General features: G+C 42.8%; 2 protein-coding genes across 4 annotated transcripts; one reads left to right on the forward strand and one right to left on the reverse strand.

The window, feature by feature from the left end:
* The first annotated feature begins 527 nt into the window (after positions 1 to 527).
* trim8a (tripartite motif containing 8a) lies at positions 528 to 15,730 on the forward strand. Of its 3 annotated transcripts, none has more exons than XR_005691522.1 (8): positions 528 to 1,020; positions 1,556 to 2,144; positions 7,086 to 7,181; positions 7,497 to 7,730; positions 7,966 to 7,997; positions 10,019 to 10,134; positions 10,241 to 13,699; positions 13,850 to 15,730. XR_005691522.1 is itself a non-coding variant. In XM_040001537.1 (7 exons), exons 2-7 carry the CDS (start codon positions 1,575 to 1,577, stop codon positions 10,879 to 10,881), a joined length of 1,689 nt encoding a protein of 562 aa, XP_039857471.1. In that variant the 5' UTR covers positions 528 to 1,020; positions 1,556 to 1,574; the 3' UTR covers positions 10,882 to 13,748. The 3 variants fall into 3 exon arrangements, 1 of the variants encoding a protein (XP_039857471.1); XR_005691523.1 differs by lacking the exon at positions 13,850 to 15,730 and having other exon boundaries at positions 10,241 to 13,099; positions 13,624 to 13,748; XM_040001537.1 differs by lacking the exon at positions 13,850 to 15,730 and having other exon boundaries at positions 10,241 to 13,748.
* Positions 15,731 to 21,532: 5,802 nt separating this feature from the next.
* On the reverse strand, positions 21,533 to 24,790 carry npm3 (nucleophosmin/nucleoplasmin, 3). The gene is made up of 5 exons (XM_040001111.1): positions 24,608 to 24,790; positions 24,349 to 24,434; positions 24,118 to 24,237; positions 23,950 to 24,043; positions 21,533 to 22,316 (listed from the first exon to the last, which is right to left on the reverse strand). Exons 1-5 carry the CDS (start codon positions 24,678 to 24,680, stop codon positions 22,207 to 22,209), a joined length of 483 nt encoding a protein of 160 aa, XP_039857045.1. The 5' UTR covers positions 24,681 to 24,790; the 3' UTR covers positions 21,533 to 22,206.
* Positions 24,791 to 24,892: the final 102 nt, after the last annotated feature.

A 24,892-nucleotide genomic window follows, 5' to 3' on the forward strand; every position in this document is an offset into this window, starting at 1 on the left:
GTGAATGGTTGTCTGTCCCTGTGTGTTAGCCCTGCGACAGACTGGCGACCTGTCCAGGGTGTACCCCGCCTTTCGCCCTATGACACCTGGGATAGGCTCCAGCGCCCCCCGCGACCCTTAAAAGGATAAGCGGAAGCGAATGGATGGATGGATGGATGGATGGATGGATAGTCGGGCTGGGATTCTTACTTCCAAATAAGCTTTACAGTCTGATGTTATTAATATATACTTTTAAATAGATTGTTAATATTTGTGCAAACTCTTCTTAAGAAATCTAATCTTATTAGTCAACCTAGGGCTGCCTCTGGCCCCCACGCTCACTTCATATTACATTTTTACAGGATGTCTGCGTCACTGCATAGTTTTAACACTCATCACTGTACATTTCACAACGCTATGTAAAAAAAAAAAAAAGACTAAAATTGATTTTTTTTTTTTTTTTACCTAAAAAGAGTGACTAATTTGAAATCTACTCCACATTACCTTCCCATATTTTCCACTCTTTTCCTCCCCACATGCACCAACCCTGTCACGGGCCCCTGGGGCTGGGGGTGTCGGGCTCTGCTTTGTCCCAGCCAGGGACTCTTCTTCTGCTTCAAAGCATGAAGAGCCACACAAACGCCTCCTGGTCTTTTACAGTCTGTCCGGTAGAGTTTGCTGTGGCCGTTCATTCGCCTTCCTCCTACCGGCTCCTCCCCGCCTGTGTATCAACTCCGTGACGGGTCACGTTATTGGAGGTCGGCAGTCGGTCGGTGTGGAAGCACTGCACTCTCTTCCGACGAGTGACTATCCTGCCTGTACTTACCATAAAATATTACTCAGAAGAGTTGACGGGAAAGCGAAACCAGACGAGAAAACCAGCGGGGGACTCTTATAAAATCCCGGCTTTGAGCGCTGCGACCGACAGAAGGCTGTAATCTGAAGCAAGAGGAGCGAGGATCTCACCGCGGACTGGATGACAAGCTCCACGGTATTATAGGTGCACCGGAGTCTGCCGACGACATGGAAGAGAAATAGTTGGTAACGTTATGCTTTTTCTTTTAAGAATACATCTGTTATGTTTCTGTGGGTTGCTGTAAGAAAAGCCGAGGAGTGCCATCGCGTAATAAAATGTCAGTGTAACAGTTTATTTGACAAGAGTCACATTTGTTGTTCAGTGTCAAGTTCCCACTCGCTCTCAAAACGCCACAGCTTGTGTCGTCCTGTTCCCCAGCGAAGCCAAACATTACACTGAAATATGAAGAAATGTAATTTATATATATTTATATATATTTGGTGTTGGGTTTCAGTGTAATGGCACTCTTTTGCTCTGAAGAGCAGGTTGTTACTACTTACTTTAAGCTTCATTTGTTAATTGCTGTGCCACTGTAATGCACTCCTAATAAGCCTGTAACTCAGTGCCCTGTGTGTTGGTTTGGCCTGTTTCCAATCTGTGCCATTTTAGTTGAATATAAGTGCAGTAAAAATTAAACTGTAATAGGCTCATTTTTTTAAAAAGCAGTGGTTCATTTAAACCAGTTCTTAAGCCTTTCCTTTGTTTTGTTTTTTTCATCAGTTTGGATTCAGCCGAGGTCATGGATGCAAGCTGGAAAAACTGCTTCGAAGAGGAACTTCTGTGTCCCATTTGCCTGAATGTTTTCGACGAGCCCATCCAGCTGCCGTGCAAGCACAACTTCTGCAAGGGTTGCATCTCTGAGGCTTGGGCCAAAGACACCGCCGCGGTCCGCTGTCCAGAGTGCAACCATGACTACGACCAGAAGCCCACACTGGAGAAGAACTTCAAGCTCGCCAACATAGTGAAGCGCTTCAATGCTTTGAACACTGAGAAAGCCCCCCCTGTGCTGCACTGTGTCCTCTGCAGACGAGGCCCCCCGCTGCCCGTGCGGAAAGTCTGTCTGCGTTGTAAGGAGCCCTGCTGCCAAACTCATATCCAGACGCACTTACAGCAGCCGTGTGCGGCGCCGGGACACCTGTTAGTCGATGCTGAGGAGCTGAGCGCTTGGACCTGTCCCAGTCACGAGGAGTACAGGCTGCTCCACTGTGAGGAAGAGCAGGTGGCTCTGTGTCCGTTCTGCTGCATCTCTCACTGCACTAACCAAAGACACACAGTCTGCGATGTTGATACGCAACGCATACAAATGCAGGTACAAATGCGCACACACACACATACACACACACTCTCCTACAGGGCAATGAAAAGATTTCATTTGGTGCACACAATCCATGGGTAATTCTTTCAGTTCGCTAGTCTATAAAGGCCTTCTCTCTTTCCCTCCTCTTTAATCTGATGTAAAAGGACTGGACAGGTGAAAGCCACCCCTCTGGGTACATGGATAGCACACAAACACAGATCAAACACATATAGGCATACTTCACACACACACACACGCTGCTTTTAACCTTGATCATACCACCCACTCTTTACCGCCACGCCTTCCCATTAGCAGCGCTGTGCCCTTCGGATAAGTGCTGTGATGCAATCTGCATCCACCGGAAACGATGACCTATGTGCGGTGAGGGGCGGAAACGCGTGTAGTTTGTTTATGTTAGCTGATCAGTTTCAGGGTTCCAGGGTTGGAATGCTATTTTAGGGACATTTAGCAGGGAGGAAGAGGTGGAAATGAATTGAGAGTAAGAGCAAAATAGATCCTAATCTGGTTACGAATTGGCAACAATTAAATAATGAGCGTGTCTTGGCAGCCTTGACCTCAGGATGCGTAAAGAAACGAGGGCCAGCATGCCATGGCTGCCACCGCTTGTGGGTTTTTCCTCACTTTATTTCTGTTTCTTTGCTTTTCTCAAGACTAACGCAAGTAGCAAGGTGTAAAAACAGCCACCCACACCTTAAACACATTCCTTCCCTTCTCCTCCCTATCTATGGAAGCAATCAGAAGCAGATTTGTTTTACAGTTTGCCCTCTCATCGTCTTTTTGATACTATTTAGTGAAGGCATTATTCCACTTGGGGAAAGTTACACATATTTCTTTCCAGGGTAAGCTCTAAATCAGTTGACCCTGGTTCAGAGCTATTATTGGGACAAAAGATGTCTGTTCAGCCCTTTCCACAGCTGCTCTCTGTACACACTCATGTGCACACACCCAGCCATCTTTCTGTTCTTTCACAACTGTATTTTCACAGAGCATATTGCACTGTGGAGTCACACTGTCCATCCCTGGACCTTCAGGCATATAATACACAGTGATTTATTGAGAAAAAAAAGTGTTAATAGCAAAAAATGTTGGGCTCCTTGTGTGCTGGGTCATTTGTTAAAGTAATACGAGACCACAGTGTCTTCTCGTCATTATTTGCTGAGAGGTCGTTCTCCTTCGCAGAGCTGTGGTCTATTTTGGTCTTAAATTCCCCGGGCAGCACTCTTGTTGCTTTTGGGATAAACAAAGACACAAAACCGACGTAGCAATGTTTGTATCTTTTAGTTATCTTTGGCTCTCAAAGGAGACTTTTACATTAACCTTTTGCAGACATGCTGGTAATTTCGAGATGAGAAAAGAAGCGTAATATAATAGTAATGTTCTCCCTGGGACAAGCGGAGGAGGAGTCCTCCCACACAACCTCACCTTGGCTTTCTCAGGCACCTCAGCAGGAAACCGTCGCTCATGGAAGCTCTGCTGTTTGAAGCTTCGTGTATCTGGGCTGGAGTGAGTCAGATACCCAGAATGCTGAGGGCAGGCCACTGACATCAGAAGTAGGGAATAGTTGTCAGTTGATTGTGAAAGAGGCTCTCTGTTCATTGAGCCTGAGGCTCCTCATTTAAACATGAGCTTCCTGGCAACCTGTGGGTGTCTGGATGCCTAAATAGGACAGTGGGGAAAGTGATCATTGGCGGGCTTAAGCTTGATAAAGGTAGGCTTTCATGCTGCTACACTGCCCCAGCCCCTCTGTGCTATTTCAAACACACAAGACAAAAAAAAGGAATTGGAGGAAACACGACAAAAAGAGGAAGACAGAGTTGCTGAGCAGAAGCATCAAGACACAGAAAAGCTGCTGCTATAATGTGAAGCCAGCTCACATAAAGCAGCTCACGCACCATTTACGATACTAATAACCCAACAAAGTGCTCTTTCCTGTTTTGTCAATGCAGCATTCACACTGAGCTCGTGTGCGCCGTGTTACCAAAGTGATGAATAATACCATTGCACCGTCTTAAGTTCAAAGGCACTGAGGAGGCAGGACATGAAAAAGTGAAGGAAAGAAGAAACACAGGCAGCCAACTGACACAAGTCCACCAGTTTGCAGGGTAGTGTCAGCTGTTACGGTTACTATCAGGTTGTTTGAAGAGGAGTGTTTAACTAAACTGCCTCTTGTGTAAGCAAGATGTGGTGTTGAGATGGAGTACAGGTGTAGGATGTGTTACAACTGTGCGAAACAGGATTAAAGACTACGCTGCTGATTTTCAACGTAAAGCGCTGCCAATTACACGAGAAGTGTTCGCGCTCAGTGCTAGCTGCATCTGAGGAAAACTCTCAAAACAACATTTCATTAGTGAACATGTAAAATCCACTAACTGAACACATCACAGTGTGCTCGTGGTTTCTATATGTGATCTCATTGTTGGTGCACAAAGCAGAACTTGATATGTTATGGTGAAACCACCAAAAGCTTTAGATAACGACTCTGACAAGTCATTTGGAACATGAACCAACACGAGGCATAAATAATGCTTAAACTGTAAAGTCCTTAATAGAAATGTGCCTCTTTACTTTAATTGGGAGAATTAAGAAGAATAGTCTTCGAGGTGTGTGGTACGGGAGCTTGCTGCAGCCCTTGCTGAGCTTATTGTTGTTCTTTCCATGAATGATATGAAAACCTCTGCAAGTTCAGCTGTTAATTACATTCACCCGCATGGCTGTATGATATAGGGCTTACTTCAACAGTTCACTTTATTTCTCCACATACACATGCATACACACTCTATAGGTGTCAGTATAACAGCCCATTAAGCTGTACTCATAAAGATGTATTCTTGATTTCACTTGTGGGACCAATTTTTTAAAAACATAGTCAGCACTGCAGGGTGATGCAGCAGTTAATTCACGAACGAAATGCAGTGTTTTTCCTTCTCAGCACTTACAGCTTCCCTCATCGATAGTTTTATAGCTACCGTGGATCAGAAACTGTGTAATGTTAGAGATGTCGCTGATAGAAATGACTCCGAAGCTCAAGTGTCAGTGGCAGTTCCCTCAGTTCAGCTGAGCTTTTGAGCATCTTTCAGTTAATTGATGCGGTTTTACTTATTTGGGTCACTCCCATCCACTACTTTTCCAGCTGTAGGAGACAGCTGTAGACAGCTTTGAGAAACCAGCTGTCCACTGCCTGCTCAGCATCAAATAGCAGAGTATCTCAGTCACATTAAAGTTTACAAATGTAGAGACTAGCTAACAGTAACGAGCAGTTAGAAGACAAATAGGGGTTGGAGTACACTAAAAACAGAGCAAAATTGGTGGCTAGTAATATTTTTAAACCTTTATTTAACCAAGAATGAAGTCTCGAGAGTTAGCATGTTTTGGAAGAGTGTCCTGGGCCAGTATAGGCGGCGTTAACTTCGGGTGCAGAGCTAAAGCTCCCAGAGAAAAGCTGCACAAGCGCAGGAAGAGCATGTAAACTCCACACACAAGGGCCCTGCCCCAGGTTCAAATCCAGGACCCTCTTGGTTTGAGGCAATAGTGCTAACCACCAGACTACTACGCTGTCCCAAAATGAGTGCCTGGATAGAAATTTTGTCAGTTTTTGTGGCCAGCCTTAAAATATGCTGAAGCAGTAGAAATACCACTTTTGGGTCTTTCCCATGTCAGTGCATTTACTCTCAGCTGCCCAAAATACATGTCATATAATCCACTCTGCTTCCTTTGAGTGTTAGGGGAGATAAACGTATTCCTGCTGTTTCCTAGGTGGACAAATCAGTAGTCTTCTTCACTCAAAAGAACTGTTCTGATAACAAGCATAAGTGAGTTATTATGGTACATTTGGCTACTATTTTATGCCATTTAGAGTCTTTCTTTGTTATTTTGTTGAAACTATATACACTGTTGAAAGTGTTCACTGTGGTAAACTATAGTGGCCAGCCTGTGGATGTCCATTAGACAGCACAACGTGAGTGTTGCAAGCAGCTGAAGAGGCCTGTTGCTGTGATACCACAATGTGACTACCCTGAGACTCACTCACTCGAGACCACAGGAATGTCCTCATTCTCCCTATCTCTCTCTCTTTTGGGTGAAACTTTTTTTCTCCTTTTTCTTTTGGTTTCGCTCTCTTTTTGTATGTCTTTCTCACTCTCTTTCTATCCGTTCTTGGCATGTGCAAGCATCGCCTTTCCTCTCGTCCCCTTTCTCGGGTGCATGCTCATTGGGAGGGAGGGAGGAGACCTCGGCGCTGTGCACACAGACATGACAATCTGTCACTGACACACAGGCCAATGCAAACAATGGGAGCAATGCATGTGGCAAAATGAGAAAGTGCAGGGGGGGGGGGGGGTAGTGAGGCACCCCCGCTCCCTACATACACATGAGATTTCACATATGACTACATACACAAGACTTTGTTGCCATGACAGCAGGTTTTCTCTTATTTGGGCATGCTGCCTTTCCAATGCAGAAACAGTTCATTAAAAAGTCTACCTGCCCTCCCCTGTCTCTAGTTAGTTGTCAGTCTGTGACAGCAGATTGATTCCCAGCCTCTGCAGTAAATGGGGAAGGATTATGTTCAGTGGATTTTTTTTTAACTGGCTCTTGGCTCTTGTGTACCCACAGAGGAAGTAAGCTTGTCCCAACAATGGAGCTCATTTGACACAGCAGGGTCAGCGTCAAACTTTGGAGCAGTCAGAGAATGATTTGTGCAGCTATGTTTGCCTTTGCTCTCCGAATGCCTAAATGCATGTTCATGTCGCTGGAAGCTGACTGCGGAGAAAGTTGTCTCGATGCCTCGTGAAAAGCAGCTAGGTATGCTGAGGTCACAGCAGAGGCCCAAGTTTTTCAGAGTTTCTAAATGTATGGGTATCATTGTTTTTAATTTTCAGGGCATCTTGTTGTGGTTCGCCTATCTAATCCATCCTATCTGTCATTCCTCCACAGGCCATGCTAATGAGGCAGCAAGACAGACTGGAAGGTCGTGTTCAGAACATCGATGAGCACCTCAACAAGCTGGAGTCAGACAAGACACTGATGAAGGTGCATTTTCAATTCCGAATGTTATGTGAATGTTATCAGCATGGGGGTTTGTGCTATAATTTTGTCTGCTGTAATGAAATTACTCTACCGTTTCTCACTCTTGGGAAATCAAAGGTAAATGTAACTTTAACTATGACTGGCAGGTGCAGCAAAGTGAAAATGGATTTAACAAATGACTTTCCCACTTTTATATTGAACAAGAAAATAAAAATAAATAAAAATTGTAGTATCTGTTTGTTAACATCAGTACTTTTAGTCATTTAAAAATGCTTTTCTGCGTGTAAATGTGCATACTTGTGTATCCTGTGACCACAGGATGCAGTGTCTGAACTGAAGGAGCGTGCAAGAGCCCAGTATCAGCGGATGCATGCGCTGCTAGAAGCAAACCAGGCTGAAACCATGCAGATGCTGGAGAGCACCTACAACTCGTACGTGAGGAAGAACTCCCAGCAGGTGCTGCAGCTCAATGAGAGGCGCCACGAAGCAGAAAAACTCCTGAGCTCAGTGCAAACATTCTTCCAAAAAGCAGGCAGTTTGAATTTCATGAAGGTACAACAAATCTGCAAATTGTTTTTTCTATTTATCGAACATGAACCTTTATCTCTATGACCCCTTTTCACAGTTCTTGCATCTGCATCAGGCAGTGATACTTTTGAGGGACATAAAATGATGTTGTGATATGAAAGCATGTGCAGTAAACACTGATGCATCTTATAATAACTGTTAGTGAGACATTTGAAGGTGTGTGGGAATGACCCGTGAAACTTTTGTTTTTTCATTTCAGAATACAAAACCTTATCAGCTCCTCATGGACAGGTAAGAAGTTATTCTAAGATATTCATTTCTTTGGACTAACCCAGTGATGTTTTCATGCAAGCTTTTTAGTGCACTGATCATCATCTTTATTCATTGTGAGAAAAACAGCCAAACTATCAAATATGTCCTTGTACAACATTCAACTGTTGCGTTGTTTTCAGTGGAATTAGCTAAATGTAGCTTTAGTGGGTGTACTGGTAATAAAAGCAGGCAAAAAAAAAACCTCCAACAGAGGTCAAGCAAGCGAAATATAAGCAAAGGTCAGAGAAAACAGCAGTAGAACAGATAAACCCATGTGTTTCCCCTATGATGTATAAATGGAAAATCCTCTGTGATGAATTACTTCAAAAACCTGATCACAAGCAGGAGGGCTTGTCTCCTTGCCACATGTTATTTGCCTGTTTAATGGTGGGACTGGGTGAGCCTCACAGTTTTCTAACATACTGCAGTGATTTTAACTATTCATTTGTCACTCCTGGCCTCAACAACTTTTTTTAGCACTATGCATAGTGTTTTTAGCAAGTTAAACTTTGACCCTGCACACTACAGCCAATGGATCTACAGTCCCCTGGACAGCATGATTTTGGTGTGGATGTTCAGTCTGAGGTGGATGGGTTCACCTCAGACGTTCACTTGGCTGCAAAGTTTTTCCCGATAGTCTTCTTTCTGCCATATGGTGACATTTATCTTTGGCTGTCGGGGACTTTCAGTATATACTCTTAATCACAACAATTTAGGCCTCATCTTACATCTTCCTAATATGCTAATATTAGCCTAACCATAGCGCTGTAGCTAGCTACCTCATGGCTAGCTACAGGTAGCAGGTCAATTGATGGTTTATTCATGTATAGGTTTATTTATGTAAATCACAACAACAGTTGTCTCAAGAAAGTATTCAACAATGAAGGAACCCCCTATTAGTAAGCACTTTGCAACAGTAAGAAGGAAAAACTTCCTTTTAACAGGAAGAAACTTTAGGCAGAACCAGGCTAAGGGAGGGGCAGCCATCTGCTACAAGTGGTTACGACTAAACATTCAAACATCCGTTATTAAGTTTGCAGTTTGTATTATGTCAAGAGGTATAGCATGGCTGTACTTTTTTTTTCGTACTTCAGTAAAAACATGTTATCTCATTTGTAGGTGTCAGCTAGTTCACATCTAAAGCTGCATCTACACAGGAAGTGATTAGCACTTAAAGCTGATGGTTGATTGCTAGCAGACATGCCAGGTTCCGGTTGCATAGCTAACCGGCCGATGTATTTACTGAGCTCTCACATGTCAATAACCACCATTCTGTGCAGTAATTGGTAGTGACCTCCCCTCAAAGTAGAAAATTGTTTTATCTTGACTTCACATCACCAGTGGTTAGTCAGTTGAAGTTGACGAACTTTCTAAGGTCTGTGCTCAACATGTCGATTCACAAATCTTGTGTTGAGGCAGATTAGCTTCTAACTCCGCTAGACCTTATTACTGGGAGAAAAGTCACACTAGTCATTTTATTGTTGAAAGAAGTTGGACTATTTTTAACTTAAGCATTTCAACATGTTATCGTTAGGGGTGAGTCAGTGCTTGTTTGCTTTTGGGAACTGATGGAGCATTTAGACTTGAAAGTCACTGGTTTTCAGACTCAACAAGGGAAATATTTCCAAAAAGTTCTTACAATAGCCACTTCAAACTGGGTTTTAAAATGCCCAACCTTTGGCACCAGAACTTATACAGTCTGTTGTGAAAACAGGTTTGTTTGTTTAGCCAATTTTGTAGCTGTATCAGTTTTAATAATGATTAAACTGGTGCAATGATTACAGTCAAACTTTGCATCCTATTTAATCATGCAGTGAGCTACCAATGGAAATAACCAAGCTAGCTAAGGTAGTGTTGATAACTTCGCAGCACTATCATCTTGTCCAAATTTAATCACAGCCAACTTTAAAAAAGAATATTTATATTTTTTAAATCTCAAGGTGCAGAGTGTCTCTAACAATTCGATACTAATGATTTTACTGTTGTGTTTCTTTTTACAGGTCAAACTCACATCTGAATAGCATTATCCCTCCAGTCAGAGTGGGCCAGCTCAACTCTCATCATTTGCTGTCCGACCTGTCAACAAAAGAGAAGAACTTGCGAAAAATGCTGGAGGGTAGGATTAAATTACAGAAAAATAACTATAGATGAGTTTTTCAGAGATGTATTATCATTAGAATTAGCACTCATCTCTCTGTCCTACCTCTACTTGTCATTCTCAGAACCGTTCAATGAGTCGCCTCTTCTGGAGATTATGCAGTCTCACAGCAGCTCTGCTAGCTCCCAGTTGGGGACTAGTTCAGGAATACAGAAGAGGAAATACAGCATGGCGTTCCTGGAGGCTAACCCAGAAAACTCCCAGAATCCTCCACCTTTGCTCTACAGCAGCAAAAAACCCTTCCTGGCCAACCAAGGTCACCGGGCATCATCTGTCTATGCCTCTGAAGTCCTCTCACAGAATCCTCACACTGGCCCTGGTCATAGTCGGCTCCTAGATACTTCAGCCCATCACATGGTGGGTCTAGGGTCCAGCTCTAGCCACCACTCAGGAACCATATTCCCATCCTCCCACTTCTCAAGTGTTGGTGCCTCACAACAAGCCGTGTACGAAGGGAGGAAAGTACTGATGTGTACTTGCTGCTCCAGGGCCCCTGCTGCTTGCGCCCGGCCTCCGTACCCAGCGTCGGACACCTTCCCCTCTGTGACCTCTCAGGAGTTTGCCCCACATGCCCCTCTACCTGCAAGTCAGCCACTGCAGCATTTTCCCATGAGGGGACTGATGGAAACATCGCAGACAGCCAGACATGCTGAATTCTATGGGCTGTACGGCCAGTCTTCAACCAAGCATTACGGGACCAAATAATAAACCCAAATCAGCATCCGTTCTGTTTTATTAGATCACGTTTGGCATCAAGAAGTTCCATGTTTGCTTTTTTTTTCTCCTTTCCATTTTGATTCAGAGACGCGACCCCAGATTCCACACACCTTTATGACAATCACTCTTGACATCTATTTGAAACCATTTGGGGAGAACGTGCCCTGTTAACTTGTGTAGCTCTGTTTACTCCCCGAATCACAGTGACAGTACTAATGATCTAATTTGAAAGCATTATTTATTATCTGTTTCAGTTCGACTGGAAGTGCTAATGTGAATAATGTAGTCTTAAATCCATTCAAACTTAAGAAATGACATATTCTTCAGGGGTCCTGGCATGGGACTCCAGAGACTCCAGTGCCTAAAGAGACTGTTAACACACTTGTATTGTACTTGCAATTTCCTAACTCTTGATTAATTCCTGTTTGCAGCTGAAAGCATGCAGGGAGCCTCTCCATGCACTCCAAAGTCCATGTGGCTTTAGAAAAAAACAAAAAAAAAACACTGGACTGCAAATGTTTTGTTTTTTTCCAGATTCAGGTTTTTCATTAGTTTTTTTTTATAGAAGATTATGAATAAACCAAAATCTTTTGAATAAATAAAAAAGCATATTACATGACCTTTTATTGTATTTTGAGCACTGGTTTTCAAAAGTAATCCGCTGGGTATGCTAGTGTGTACTTTAAACCAGGTGACGCGCTGGTTATTTTAAACGCCGTGTCTGATTATAGTTTGAGGTCTATTTGTCCTAAGAAGCAAATTGTGCGATTTGTTTGGGTAAAGAGCTTTTCCAGGGTGACTCACTGAGTTACACATGAAAACAAAAAATAAAGAGAAGGTGGTGGTGGTGGTGGTGGTACATCCGACCCTGCTGCTGACCAGCAAGGCTTGTAAAACAGAGAGAGGAAAAAAAAGACACTGAAAGGCGGAGGAGGTTACAGAGCGGCCCACAGCAGGCCCATTATCTGCCAATTTAGGACAGTTCACTTCCTTGTCAGCATCCTGGTCTCTGGCAAAAATCTCTGTGTCATCCCTCTTTGTCTTGTTATTGGAGCTGGTTGTCAAGTTAGGTCAGAGAACAGGAATAACCAATGAGCAGCACCTTCCCTCTCCTCTCTCCCTTCCTCTATCATTTTCCAGAGCTCGATGCAGAGGAGGAGAGGAGGGTTAGAGCGGAGGATGATATAAGCGCAGAGTTTTAATGAGGATCTACTTATCTGTCACTCATACTCCTTTCATTGTTCCCCTCCCCCATTTAGCGAGATAGCAGGAGCGAGCTTGGGGTGGTGGGGGCAGCAAAGTCAGGGTCGAGGGGGGAGTAGCAATGGTAAGGCACATCACTTATTTATAGGTTATAAAACCTTGCTCCCTCCTATATGGTCCAGTCTGCTTTTAGTTTTTTTAGTTGTTTTTTTGTTGTCTTCTTTGAAATCTGTTTCACTTCCATGATAACTCAGCCTCCCTTTAGCAGCAAATGCACGAGGGAGAGGAGTGAGAGGAGCTGAGGTTTAGTTACAGTGTGGCAATCTGACAATGTGCGTATGTGTGTAAGCCAATTAGCATTCCCCTTGTTCACTGTCCCTTCTCGCTCTGTGTGTGTGTGTTATTAATAAAACATACAGCAGATGTTCCAAAGGAGCATTTTATCCATATGATCATTTTTATTTATAGAGCCCTATTAAATCAACGATCCATTCTATAGAGCGGGGTTTGCATGTGCTGTTTTCTTTTTTTGTTAGGTCTCATAAAAGAATTGGAAATTTTGTTGAATCGTTCTCTCGTGCATTGTGTTGCCCTGTCCTAACTACAGGCACAAACACGGGGCTGGACGAAAAGCCTCTATGGTATGCTTGTTCTTGGTTTGCGTTGCCTTGTGTGCGGGCTCTGTGCAGACGAGTTGAATCCTGTTTTATAAGTGAATGTGTGCTCAGGTGTCGCCACACAATCAGGCGGTTAGTGCGTTGCATCGTATATGTGCATAATTAGGCTTGTGTGTGAGCTCCGCGAGGTCACGTATAGGGTAAAGGCTGATGCGCTGACAGCTGTGCTCTGTTGTGGCAGGTGTGTCGGGGCTGTATATGTATGAGAACAACACGCCCGTGCCTGCAGCAGGACATGAGCCTGCAGTACGTGTGCTCAGTGTGCAGGAAACTGTGCAGCTGTTGTTTGTATGCTTTTGCCAGTGACTAGAGATATTGGAGTCAAGGTAGGAACTGTTTCTATCTTTTTCTCCCCTGACATTTATTACTAATTCTGATCTTCAGGGTCTGTTTACCTATGATATGATCTTGATACTCTGACAAATGTTTGCAACCTCTAATGCCAGTAATAACTGCAATATTTGCATCACAGCCCGAGCTGAAAGTGAGACAGTGATTTGGAAAGTATTCAGGCACCCTTTTCTGTGTCAAGCCACACTAAACCACATGTTTCAGAGTGGTTAGTGAATGTATTACTGACTAAAAATCATTCATATAAGTAGTGTTCAGTTCTTTATACTTTTTACTTGTCCTTTGGCAATAATTGGAGCTTCTAGGCTACAATCTTTGCACACCTGGCTTAAGATAGTTTATTTTATTCTCTGTGACAGCTCTGTCAAAGTGGATAACAAACGTGTACAAACTGACAAGTTCAGATCTTGCCAAAGATGTTTTAAACGGTTTAATTCTGCTCCACTAGTTACAGTCTGAGACTTGTTTCGAAACCACTTTTCTTTTGGGTGTAATACAGATGTCAGCTTAAGGGATGCCGAAGTGACCTCTGTGATGACGAGTCAAAGAAATCTACAACCTCCCCAGTTTGTCTGGTAAGAGCAAGAGGATTGTGATGACAATAAATCCATGTCAGTAAAAATATATATGTTGATCATTCATTTATTAGAAGGAGGTACTCTTCCATGAATGTGCATACATAACTTAGTGTTTGTGTGTGTGTGTGTGGTTTCTGACCCACCCAGGACCAGAGAGAGTCTTTGCTGAGCTTCACAGATACTCCCACTGTAATCCAGAAAAACCAGTATAACTGTCCAGAGAAAAGGAAATAGCACAGCAGTTCAGTCATCCCCAGAATGGCTGACCTTCCTCCCCTTGGCTTAAGACTTCCTTGTATTCCCAGCATTTTATTATATGTTTGGGGCTAGTCCTCATCATCGATTGGGAGCAGTACAGAGAATAGATGGGGGGATGGATGACCTTTTGAACACTGGGTGACTGTTGTCATGAAAGGCGACTCCCACTCTCCCAAAGCCGATGCACTCTGGCGATGGTATCTTGCAAGACCTACATGCATTTAGCCAGAATCCTTTTCCTCATCCTTCCTGTCGGGCTTTCTGACCCCAGCTGCAAAGAAAACCATCCAACAGCAGTGCCTGTGTCCCACAAACACGATTCTACATGTTTGCTGAGTTTTTATTTTCAGACATCCTTTACATGTGATTTGAGACACATGAAACAGACTGTTATGTGTCTTTTACTCAGAACTGCTCGCGTCTGGTGGCGGTCAAACTTCCTGCAGGTTCTCCGATCTCTACAGAAAACATCTGAAGTCTTCTTGCAATAAATGCTGAATTCTTGGTCACATACCAGACCAATTAAATATTTACTCAGACATCCTACTTAGTCTGGCTGACTCTAAGAAGAGCCCTGGTCATTCCGTTACTTGGGTGTTTCTCCTAATAACCACTCAAACCTTTATAAATGGATTTAGAACCAGCACCTCAATGCAGTTTCCAGTCATAATGGCTGCTATTGTCTTGCTGTGCAGTGTGAATTGTAGAAGCTTTATATACACAGGTGTGTGCCTTTCTAAACTATGGCTAATCAGTTTGCCAGTTTGCCACAGGTGGACTCCAGCAGAGCTCAAGGACAGTTAAAGTAAACAGGATGCACCTGACCACAATTTGGATTCCCACACAAAGGGTGCAATGACGTTCGTAAAGGAGAAAATGTTCTAAAATGATTTTACGTTATGTTCACAGTGAACACAATGGAGTGTGCAACAGCTGAACAGATCTAGTGAATTTTTTCAGCTGGGTACGGTTTGACTTCCTCTGTTACTCAGACCTTTGATTAGTATTATTGACATAGTCAGAAATGCATTTGCACAGCTTCCAGCTTGTGTAACCGCCCTGCCTGTTCCAGTTCAGCGGTGGATATTAGAGGTGGCTGACATGGATGCATTATGTACTAACTTACAGTATGGCAGAAATGCATTTGTCACACAAAGCTTTAACAGTCCTTCCATTAACACTGACAGGAACATGAACATGCCCAGCTGAATGCATACGGAGTGGCCATTCATCAACCAAGCAGAATTCTAACCTTCATCTGATAAGACCTTTGAAATCTGTGCCAAAACTCTAATCCAGGATAGCAGTGCACACACACACACACACACACACACACACAAGTGCACAAACATCAAAGACAAAAATCTGTAGCCAATGTTTATTGATCTGCAGGTCTATTTTTGCTCGGGGAAATCATTCTAACATAAACCAGCCCTCTGTCAAATTTGAGCTGCAGGAAAACAGGCAACATTCATGCAATGCATGTTAGAGTGAAACAGTGAAAATAAGCAAAGGAGGATGTATAAATGCAGGTAAGCAGAATCAGTGGATGTGCATATATGTGTGTATATTTGTGTTTTTGGCTGTGTATATATGAAGACATGTGAGATCAGTGCTTTTGAACGTGTCAGAGATCTTTCACGGAGACAAGCTGGATTAATTAGAGACAGTACAAAGTGATGTCAGTCGTTGCCATAGGAACTTTGTGCTACACTAGTGACACACTCAAGTGTCAGAGGTGCAAACTATTAAAGTGTCTTTACTCTTGTACTCTTGGAGTGAACCATTGCGGGGGGGTTAAAGGTTGGTTTGGAAATGATCAAAATAAGAACTGTACTGAAATTTTACTTGAATGAAAACTTTTTTTAAAGTCAAACTTGAACATCATTGTTGCAAATGGCAGCATTAAATGTGAGCTTTGTGGATTTCACTTTCAATTTGAGTTTCAGCCAAGTATTTACCAAACAAGCATCAGTTTCACTTTACCGTACATGCTGGTTTCTCAGGAAGACATGCAGTTACCTACTACTTCGTTAGCTATACCTCGCTAGTGACGTCTTGCTCCCCTTTTAATAGACAACACATATGAAAGGTGCTTATTGGATGGAGATCTGGTTACAGTGGAGGCAATTTTAGTGAACTCACTTTCACGTTCAAGAAGCCACTTGAGATGATTTAAGCTTTGTGACATGGTGTATTACCTAACTGGAAGCAGCCATCAGAAGATCGATACAGTGTGGTCATAAAAGGGTGGATGCACTGGCAGCAGTAATGCTCAGGTCGGCTGTGGTGTTTAAATTAAGCTCAGTTGTGTGCCCAGAAGACATCCATCACACCATTACACCATGAGCCTTAACCACTGAAGGCAGGATGGATCTGTGCTTTCATGTTGTTTATACCAGATTCTGAACCTATCCTGTGAATATTGCAGCTGAAACCTTGAATCTTGTTCCTGGCTAACAGGAGAAGCACCCAGTGTGGTCTTCTGCTGCTGCTTCACTGATGTTCATCTGCACAGTGTGATTGTAACAAGTGGTTATTTGAGTTACAGTTGCCTTCCTATCAACTCAAACCAGTCTGGCCATTCTCCTCTGACCTCTGACATCAACAAGGCATTTCCCCCCAGAGAATCTTACTATATATCCATTTTTATTTGACAGTGAAATATACTTTAGCTATGTTTTATCTATGATCTATGCATATATAACACAACATATGATAAATATATTATATATAATAAAGAAAAAACAGAAAAACTCATAAATATAAGGAACTTGATACAGTTTCTGATTTAAATATTTATTCATTATTAGTGTTTGTTTTACAGGAGAATATATTTTAGATAGGAATAGGCTACAGATGTTAGTCATTAATGCCATGTTTACATAGTTCTCACTACAGTGGTTTTGGAAAACAAGCCAAACTGTTTAGCCCTCCTTGGCCTGTTGCTTTGTGTCCTGATTCACAACCCAAAAAAATAATTAACATTTTCTGATAGCATATGGTTCAGATTAGGCCTGGGTTATCATCATAGATGAATGAGCCTTCGTAGGGTTAATAATCGTCCAGTTCATGCAGGATCAGGTCAGAGAAATGGTGAACAGCTGTGGGCTGACAAATGACACTTCCTTCATTACCAGCACAGCTGAACTTTGACCTCTCCGGTCGATGCATGTCAGACATGGTTTGTCCAGGACCTCCAAGTTCAGCAGGGTCTAGAGCTACGATCCAAACTGCACGTTTGCAGGATATAGTCATATTTTAAAGAGTCCTGTTCCGGCAGTGAAGACTGATGCTATGTTGTGTGATCTCTTCATATGCCAGTGGTTCTCAGATGCGTTTTGCATGCCCATCTTCATATGCAGAAAAAAGCTAATAATGCCAAAAGAATTAATGTTAAATTTTAGCGAAGTAAATGTCATCACAATAACATTTTTGTCCTTTTTTTTTTTTTTTAATTTGCCCTATAAAAATCCCTTTCATTAAACTTAGTCAAATTACATATTTAACCTGCTCAGTCCCAACACGTATCAGTGCCTCTTTTCCCCACCCGTGAGGCCCAGCATCATCCACCAGCAGCTTTCTGTTTCGTTAGCTTTCAATGAGCTAATGAAAGAAATTAGTGACTCAGTATCAGCCATTTCTATGGTGAGCTAAGCTTTGGCAAAGATCAAGCTGGATGCTTTCTCCATTGTACTTCATGGTACTTTCCACTCACTGGTGACTAACAATGAATAAAATCACAAATCAACCATGTGGCTTACACATTTACCTGGGAGGAGACAGAAAATCCTCTGGATTTACATCAGGAAGAGCATCTGGCATAAAAAAGAAATCTGTTAAACTAAACGTGCAGAGCTACTTGGTGTGGCAACACGGGTGTGATGATCCCTTGTGAAAGTGTTTCAGTGAAAAAAAATGATGATATTAAACTTCCACTGTCCCTCAAATGTCTGTGACGGTAAGGAGGGTTTCAGCAGTAGATTTGGCCTCCCTGTGTTAGTCAGTATATTGTCACAGACCCAAGCGCTGCTCTGGACACAGCTGTAACCTCTACTTGAAAGTGAGCGTTTAATGCACCACGCAGATGCTGGACCATAAAACCCTGATAAGCAATAAAAGTGCTGCAAAGGTTCACAAAACTCCCACTCAGCACCGACCAGTTGGATGTGGTTTATGAGTCAGAAAATAAGAAGCAGCACCACCTGCTCCGAGTGAAGGTGACATTAACTAGTTGGAAGACTGTTACACGCTGATTTGCTGTGTGACGCATCACCGAGGTTTTTAAACTGTAGTGGTGTGGAATCTGGTGAATCTTCCCAAAAGGTGTGACACATACACTCATCCAAAATCCAGAGCAGGTAATGTAACGTCATGTGGGGTTAGTGCATGTGTTGTTTTTTCCCCTCACAGACTAGAGAAAAAGATGGCTTTACTGGTCTGCAGGTAGCAGAAAGCTGCCGTCAAGGGAGCTGCACAGGTGCCCATTTCTCAAGTCACCGTAGTGGCAGCATAGGTTGTGGTGGCGTTAGCCTTTTTCGGACATCTGGCAGTGCTGCTTGTAAGCAATCGCTCCCTCAGCTTTTCTTCTGTGGGACTGCTGCCCGTCGCTGTGCAGAGATGATCAGTATAGATGTCTGTGTTTAAAAGGATTTTACAATTTCCAACTCACTATAAAAAAAATAAGTTGGCAAAACTTTGGACAGCAGTTTATGTATTTTGCAAGTAACCACTCGGTATGCATGGCTGTGTAGGTTCTCCAGTTCATTGTAATCTTAAAGGCTTGAAAAAAGAAGGCAAACGGACTTCTTTAAGTGTGTGAAGACATTTCACCTCTCATCCAAGAGGCTTCTTCAATTCTAAAAACAAAAGGTGGAGAGTCTCAGGTATTTAACCCTTAGTGGGGGTTATCCCCTTTGGAGGTGGTTGTTGACCTGCTGTTGATCATGTGTGTCATCACATGAATCAAGGTGTGGAAAAAGGCATTGGTGATTACCATCACTGGGGGGTTAAGTGTGAAACCACTGTGAACCTTGCCCTACTATATAATGTGACCTTTGAGGTCACCTGAGGCTAAGTCTGAATCGGGTTTGAAGTGCGTGGGAAGGGTTCTCAAAGACTGCATTGTAGGCGGCTGACAGTTGGTGTCTTGAAACACCACCTCTGTTCAATAATGGTCGTTCACAGTAAAGGAGGACATAGATGACCTTTATGCTTTAAGTGCAGGTGTACAGCTGAGCTTCTATGATGAGCCATGTGTTTGTGGGGTGGCTGTCTGGTCTCTCCTGTGTAGCAATCCAAGTACTCCTCACTGCACTGCACAGCATACACTGTCTTATTTAGCTTGTATTTGGGAGTTTTTTTTCTCGGGATATAGTGTTTATTTCTAAAGATATGGCTGGATTTGAAGGGCATTGGTGGGTCATTCTTGGAGAAAATTCTCATGAGCTTCTCTGGTAAAGCTGCTACCTGGGACTCTCCACCTTTTGTTCTTAGAACTGAAGACGCCTCTTTTATGAGAGGTGAAACATACTTAAGTCCAGGTACCTTTTCTGTTTAAAGCTCTTAAGAACCACACCCATCTAGTTAGAAAAACTAGATGGGTGTGTTGATGATGTGGCACATGGTATTACAAATCATAGGAACGAAGTAACATCCAGTGGCAAATACCAGGCTGTAAGTGGTTTCATTTGGATATTTTAACCAGTAAGTCTGTGAGTATTGAATACATAAAAAAAAAAAAACAGACATTCAAGTGGCCAAATTGGGACTGCAGGTTTTTGCACTCATATTTCATCCTCAGAGGTGCTGCTCGGCTTGATAAAGTGAACAAAGCACGTCCAGCTGACAGTTGAGTCGGGTTCACCAATGATGTCCTTTTCCTCTTGTCTTATCTTTATGCACGCTGACTGATAACTTTTGAATGGACTTTGAATGGTTTACTGGCAAACGACCGTTATCATTCAGATAAACTCTTATACAGTGAAGCATTTTAAGAAACACATTCAAAAGTGCATTATGTGTGATGAGGAAGCTCTCAAAGGCTGTATATTCAGATACATTCTAAGCACAATGGACATCAGTGAGGTTGAGTGAGGTGGCTCTGACCTGCAGGTTCAACAGTTCGCTCCAGCTACCCTGCAAAGATCGTGCCTTTACACAAAAGTACTCTTACAGATAATATGAAGCTAATTCAGGATGCAAGCCGACTGTATCTGCCTTCATAAAACTTTTACTGTCCTCAGTATTTTCATTCTCACCCTTCAAACACCCCGATCTCTCTATTGTTGGTGCTTTATGGACAACCTGGCGAGTACTGTTGCGCAGGCTAGTTAACTGCAGTTGGATGAATTTTTATGGACCCGTCTTTTTGCTTGTGGTTCTATTTTGTATTTCTCTGCTGCTTGTTTGTTGCTTTTACTTCCTTTCTGCCAAATTGAGTTTTGGATATGATCATTTTGAAAACCTTTTATTACAGTTAAAGAGATATACTTTGGAACTGAATATGCACTGTCCGGCAAAATAAATGCCAACATGTTTCTTTTTACTGGAGAGTGCAGATAACAGCCTCCCATTAGACTAGAGGTCTAGCTTCCGCTGCCTGAATATTTGGGATTGACCTTTTTTCTTTCTTTCCTGACAGCATTGGGCATATTCCAAGATGACAATGTTGAGATTTATCAGGCTTAAATTGTAAAAGGCTGGATCAGCTTCCTGATCCAGCCTTTTACATCACAATCATCCTTAGTGGAAGTCCCCTGGAGAGAGCTGACCCTGACTACCAAGATCCAACTGTTCAACTCCAACTATAAAGGCAGTACTGCTCTACGGGGCTGAAACCTGAAAGACAAATAAAACCTCAAAAAGAGAAATCCAGACATTCCTCAACAGCTGTCTCAGGTTTCTCCATGTTCGCTGGCCCGACCCAATCAGTAACATCAAACTATGGAAAGGAACCTGTCAACTCTCAGTAGACAAGATGGTGCTGGGTAGGGTATGCTTTACGCCACAGGTGTTGAACTCCAGGCCTCGAGGGCCGGCAAAAAAGATGGGCTACAGCTGGAAAGAATGGCCCAGGACAGAAATCTCTGGAGACCTACCTTTGGCAGCCCATACCCTGGGAGCGGTGACGGGCAGTAGTAGGATCAGTAACCATGAGACACAGACTGGACCACAGATGCTGACCACACTGAGAATCTTTAGGATGTTCAGCTCTGAGCTAAATAAGAATATTTCAGATGGCTGTAGTTTCAGGAGCTTTAACAAAGACATTTGAGAAAAACAAAAAACAAAAAAAACATCTTGATGCATGCTCAATCATCCAGGTAAGTAAAGCTCCAAAAGTTGATTCTGTGAATCTGGACGCAGCGTTTTCAGTGGGAGAAATGTTTTGTCACTCATCCAAGTGACTTCTTCAGTCTCAGCCGACTGCTTCTTTTCTGTTTCTCCCAGTGAAAACGCTACGTCCAGATGAACAGAATCAACCTTTGGAGAACAACAACAACAAAAAAAAAAAAAGCAGCGCTGGCCTAAATTGTACAAAGTTTCCGAGCTAACAGAAAGCAAACCACAAACAGACAAACTGGATTTTATTTATTGTGCTGGGATTTCTCATTTATCTGGACAAAATTGCTTTCTTGTTCTGACTAAGTACAAATCTTCACATTTGAAACATCACGTAGAAAAACAGTATTCCGATATTACAACTGGCAGGAATCGGGTGACACTCCTACGAATCAAGACGTATGCACATCATCATCCGTCTGCACCACTCGGTTTGAGCTGGAACGCATTTTCTTTCCCGTCTGATAAGTGGACGACAACGTTTTTATTTATTTTTTACCAGATCGGCCTTTTTAAACAATACCAGGATCCGCTGGTGGTAAAAAGACACCTCTTCCACTACCTTCAGTGGTGACTGAATTATATACAGTATAAAACTGTGGGTAGCAAAAAAAACAAAAAACAAAAACAAAAAAACAGTTCTTCTACAAGTGAGTTACACTGCTGCAACGCTCGCAGTGAGAAACCGAGGAGAGGCGAGAACATCCGAGCCAGTCGTGATTCCTCCGACTGCACCATTAGCTGCCACCACACACAGCATTCATGCGGCTGGTGTGGAAGAAGTGGGAACTTTGTAAAATGTGTTCGTCTGGTACAAAAAAATTGTTATTTCTTAAAATGCATCAGAGAGTGAGCCATTTCAGAAAAACAAAACAAAACAAATCCATCGGTGAACCCTCCACCTATTGCTTCTGCTTCTTCTTTGCTGGTTTGATAGCAGGCAGCTCTTCCTCTTCTTCTTCCTCCTCCTCATCTTCTTCCTCAGACAAATCGGAGTCGTCGACCTGTGTGGCTGAGAAGATCAGGAGAAAATGTCAGCTCACCGTGTTACACCGAATCCCGGTACCACCATCTCGACTGCGTGTGCGAGACTCTGCCCTTAAATGTTCTGTTATTTTGTTTTATATTGAAAGAACAAAAGAATAAAAAAAAACAAAAAAAAAAACATAGAAAATGGTGAACTCTTTAAGGGCCAGAAAGGTCGCTTTACTGAATGTGCCCTTGCAGTTGACCCTCACGCACACACTAACTTGAAACAGCAGAAGAAATAAAATTGTAAGATGTAAGTTGCAGATTTCTTTTACAAAGTTTTATTGCCCAGAGACATATTTAACCTTTTGTCGAGCAGGGTGAGGGAGCACCAAGGTTACTCCAGGTGTTTCACTATACAGGACGTTCATAGCATTCATCTGTATTGAAAATTAAATGCGTTTGGATCCCAAAGCCGCCGCTTTAGACTGTCGTTTTTCAAAAGCTGTGAGGTACAAAAGATCTTTCTCAAAATATCATAGGTGTTAAGCACTTAAGCCGAAGGCAACTAAGCTTGATTTTCAGGTTCACGTAGAAGTGTCAGGACCGCCTCCAAGGTGATAACCCCAGTGGAGGTTAAATACCTGGGATTCCCAATCAGCTTGTAGAACTGAAGAAGGCTCTTGTATGAGAGGGGGAACGTCTCGGGGGTAGGGGGACTTAATTTGAGTAAACGTTCTTTTAAAAGTACGATGAATAAGCTGGAGCTGCTTATAAAACAAAATGAACGGGTTTGCATCAGAAGTTCGTGAGGGTCGTCTCTGATTATGTAGCTACACAAAAAAGGGGGAAACTACTGTTACAGCCTTCAAATGACGATAGCGATACATGCTGAGAGGTCAAAACTCTTTGTTAAAGTTACGGAGGAATTGGTTAAACATCATCTTCGTGGGGGGGGGGGAGGAGAGTTTTAGGCAAACTAAACAAGCCCTGCCTCCCAGCAAATAAATAAGAATGAGGATCCATATTTATAGATGTTGTTCGGCACTGCTTTCACTTGTGTGCAAATCATTTTCCTCCAGTTATTAATTACAACGCCTTCACTTAAAATATAGAAAATTAAAAGCTGACACAGGATTTCAGCAGATTGTTTTATCCAAACTTTCTAGAAGAAAGCTCTTGATTTTTGAAACAAGTACATTATTCTTACATGTTATACCTACCAAAATTCATGCAGTTTAGAATAATTCAGGGTTAGGGGCGACATATTGGAACTTAGACGTTTGAATGTCTGGCTCTTTGCTTTATTTTATCCACGTCACACTGCGAAAAACTGTTGCCCATCCCTAATATAGACCAATAGGTCAACCAATCAACTGCAGCCAAGCATTACTCTAATTAACTTCCTTAAATGTCAAGCAGAGGAATTCAATTTTTTATAATCAGCTACAAATAAAAATACAAAATTCCTGCTGCATGTTTATTTGGGTCAGCCAACTCAGTTTAAAACGCAGAGTACCTGCATTGGATCAGTTCCTATTATTCATTGATTACTATCATTTTGATATAAATACAATGAAGGGGCTGAAAACAGATGAGATATTGTCAGTGAGCTTCTTAGAATGTCAGTACTGGCAGTGTTAAAGTGTTAAAGCACAAAGAAAGTAGAGTATTACCAATAAGGTGTAGCCCACTGACAGAAACTGGCCCTGTGCCGGCCTTGAGTCGGATGGTGACTGGGGCTTTCAGCTCAAACTCTCCCAGACTCACCTGACGACAGAAAGCATCAAAGTTAAGACAGATCAAACTTCAGCTGTGTGGCACATCAGCCTCAGTTTACACACCATGGGGAGACACTTGATGTGAAGGTTGGCAATGGGCACAGAGATCGTCTTTCCTTGGTGGTTCATGGCTGTCACCTCCACCACATTGCTCTCCTCCTTGGCACCGTTACCCAAGCAAACCTGCAGCAATCACAACACCGAACATCACTGTTGCGGACAGACTAAAGTGTGACTGACTGGTGTGTTCGTGCCGCTGGTAAATCCCAATGATGGTAACAAAACTGTACATACTGTTCTGAGTTCGAGGAAGTGCTCCAGGTCCTCCTCCTCATCTCCTTGGAAAGTGTAGAAAGGTACTTTGGAGGACAGTTCGCAACCTGGAATAACAGTAAGACCGGCAATTAAATGACAACGGTTTTTATTAACACCGCCCCCCAAAACAAAATCCCCAGTAAAACAAGGAGGGAGAAATTTCTGTAGGAACATCACAGCAGAAACCCACGTGTGCGCCTACAGAACATCTCTGACAGACTGTTTAACAGGCCCTTACTGAACAGGAAGCTCTCCAGCCTGGATTGACCGCTCGGTCCGACGTCCGAGGATTCATCGTCGTGGAAAGACATTTTGCAGAAGCGGTAAAAGTTAAGTATTCTGCTGGCGCTTTCCTGTCTAATGAGCTCTCCACGATAAATAACAAGCACGTCGCAGCCTACACGCGCGCCTGATACGTCATCAGTGCGCGCCCTTGACTCCTTTTACAGAAATCAGGAGCTGCCGCTGACTGAGTAAAACACGTGATGAACTTCTCATTTACCTGAGCTGATTCACAGCGGTG

The sequence above is a fragment of the Simochromis diagramma genome, unplaced genomic scaffold (genome assembly GCF_900408965.1).
Source record: "Simochromis diagramma unplaced genomic scaffold, fSimDia1.1 OVJJ01000421.1, whole genome shotgun sequence".
Classification (NCBI taxonomy): Eukaryota; Metazoa; Chordata; class Actinopteri; order Cichliformes; family Cichlidae; genus Simochromis; species Simochromis diagramma.

Bases quoted from the DNA above. Each gene is read 5' to 3' on its own strand.
- trim8a (XM_040001537.1), top strand. From the start codon at position 1,575: ATGGATGCAAGCTGGAAAAACTGCTTCGAAGAGGAACTTCTGTGTCCC. The intron at 7,182-7,496 runs GTGCATTTTCAA...CTGTGACCACAG, and splicing joins CAGACAAGACACTGATGAAG to GATGCAGTGTCTGAACTGAA. The intron at 10,135-10,240 runs GTAGGATTAAAT...TGTCATTCTCAG, and splicing joins CTTGCGAAAAATGCTGGAGG to AACCGTTCAATGAGTCGCCT.
- npm3 (XM_040001111.1), bottom strand. From the start codon at position 24,680: ATGTCTTTCCACGACGATGAATCCTCGGACGTCGGACCGAGCGGTCAA. The intron at 24,238-24,348 runs GTATGTACAGTT...TGATTGCTGCAG, and splicing joins ACTTCCTCGAACTCAGAACA to GTTTGCTTGGGTAACGGTGC. The intron at 24,044-24,117 runs GTGTGTAAACTG...TTCTGTCGTCAG, and splicing joins ACATCAAGTGTCTCCCCATG to GTGAGTCTGGGAGAGTTTGA.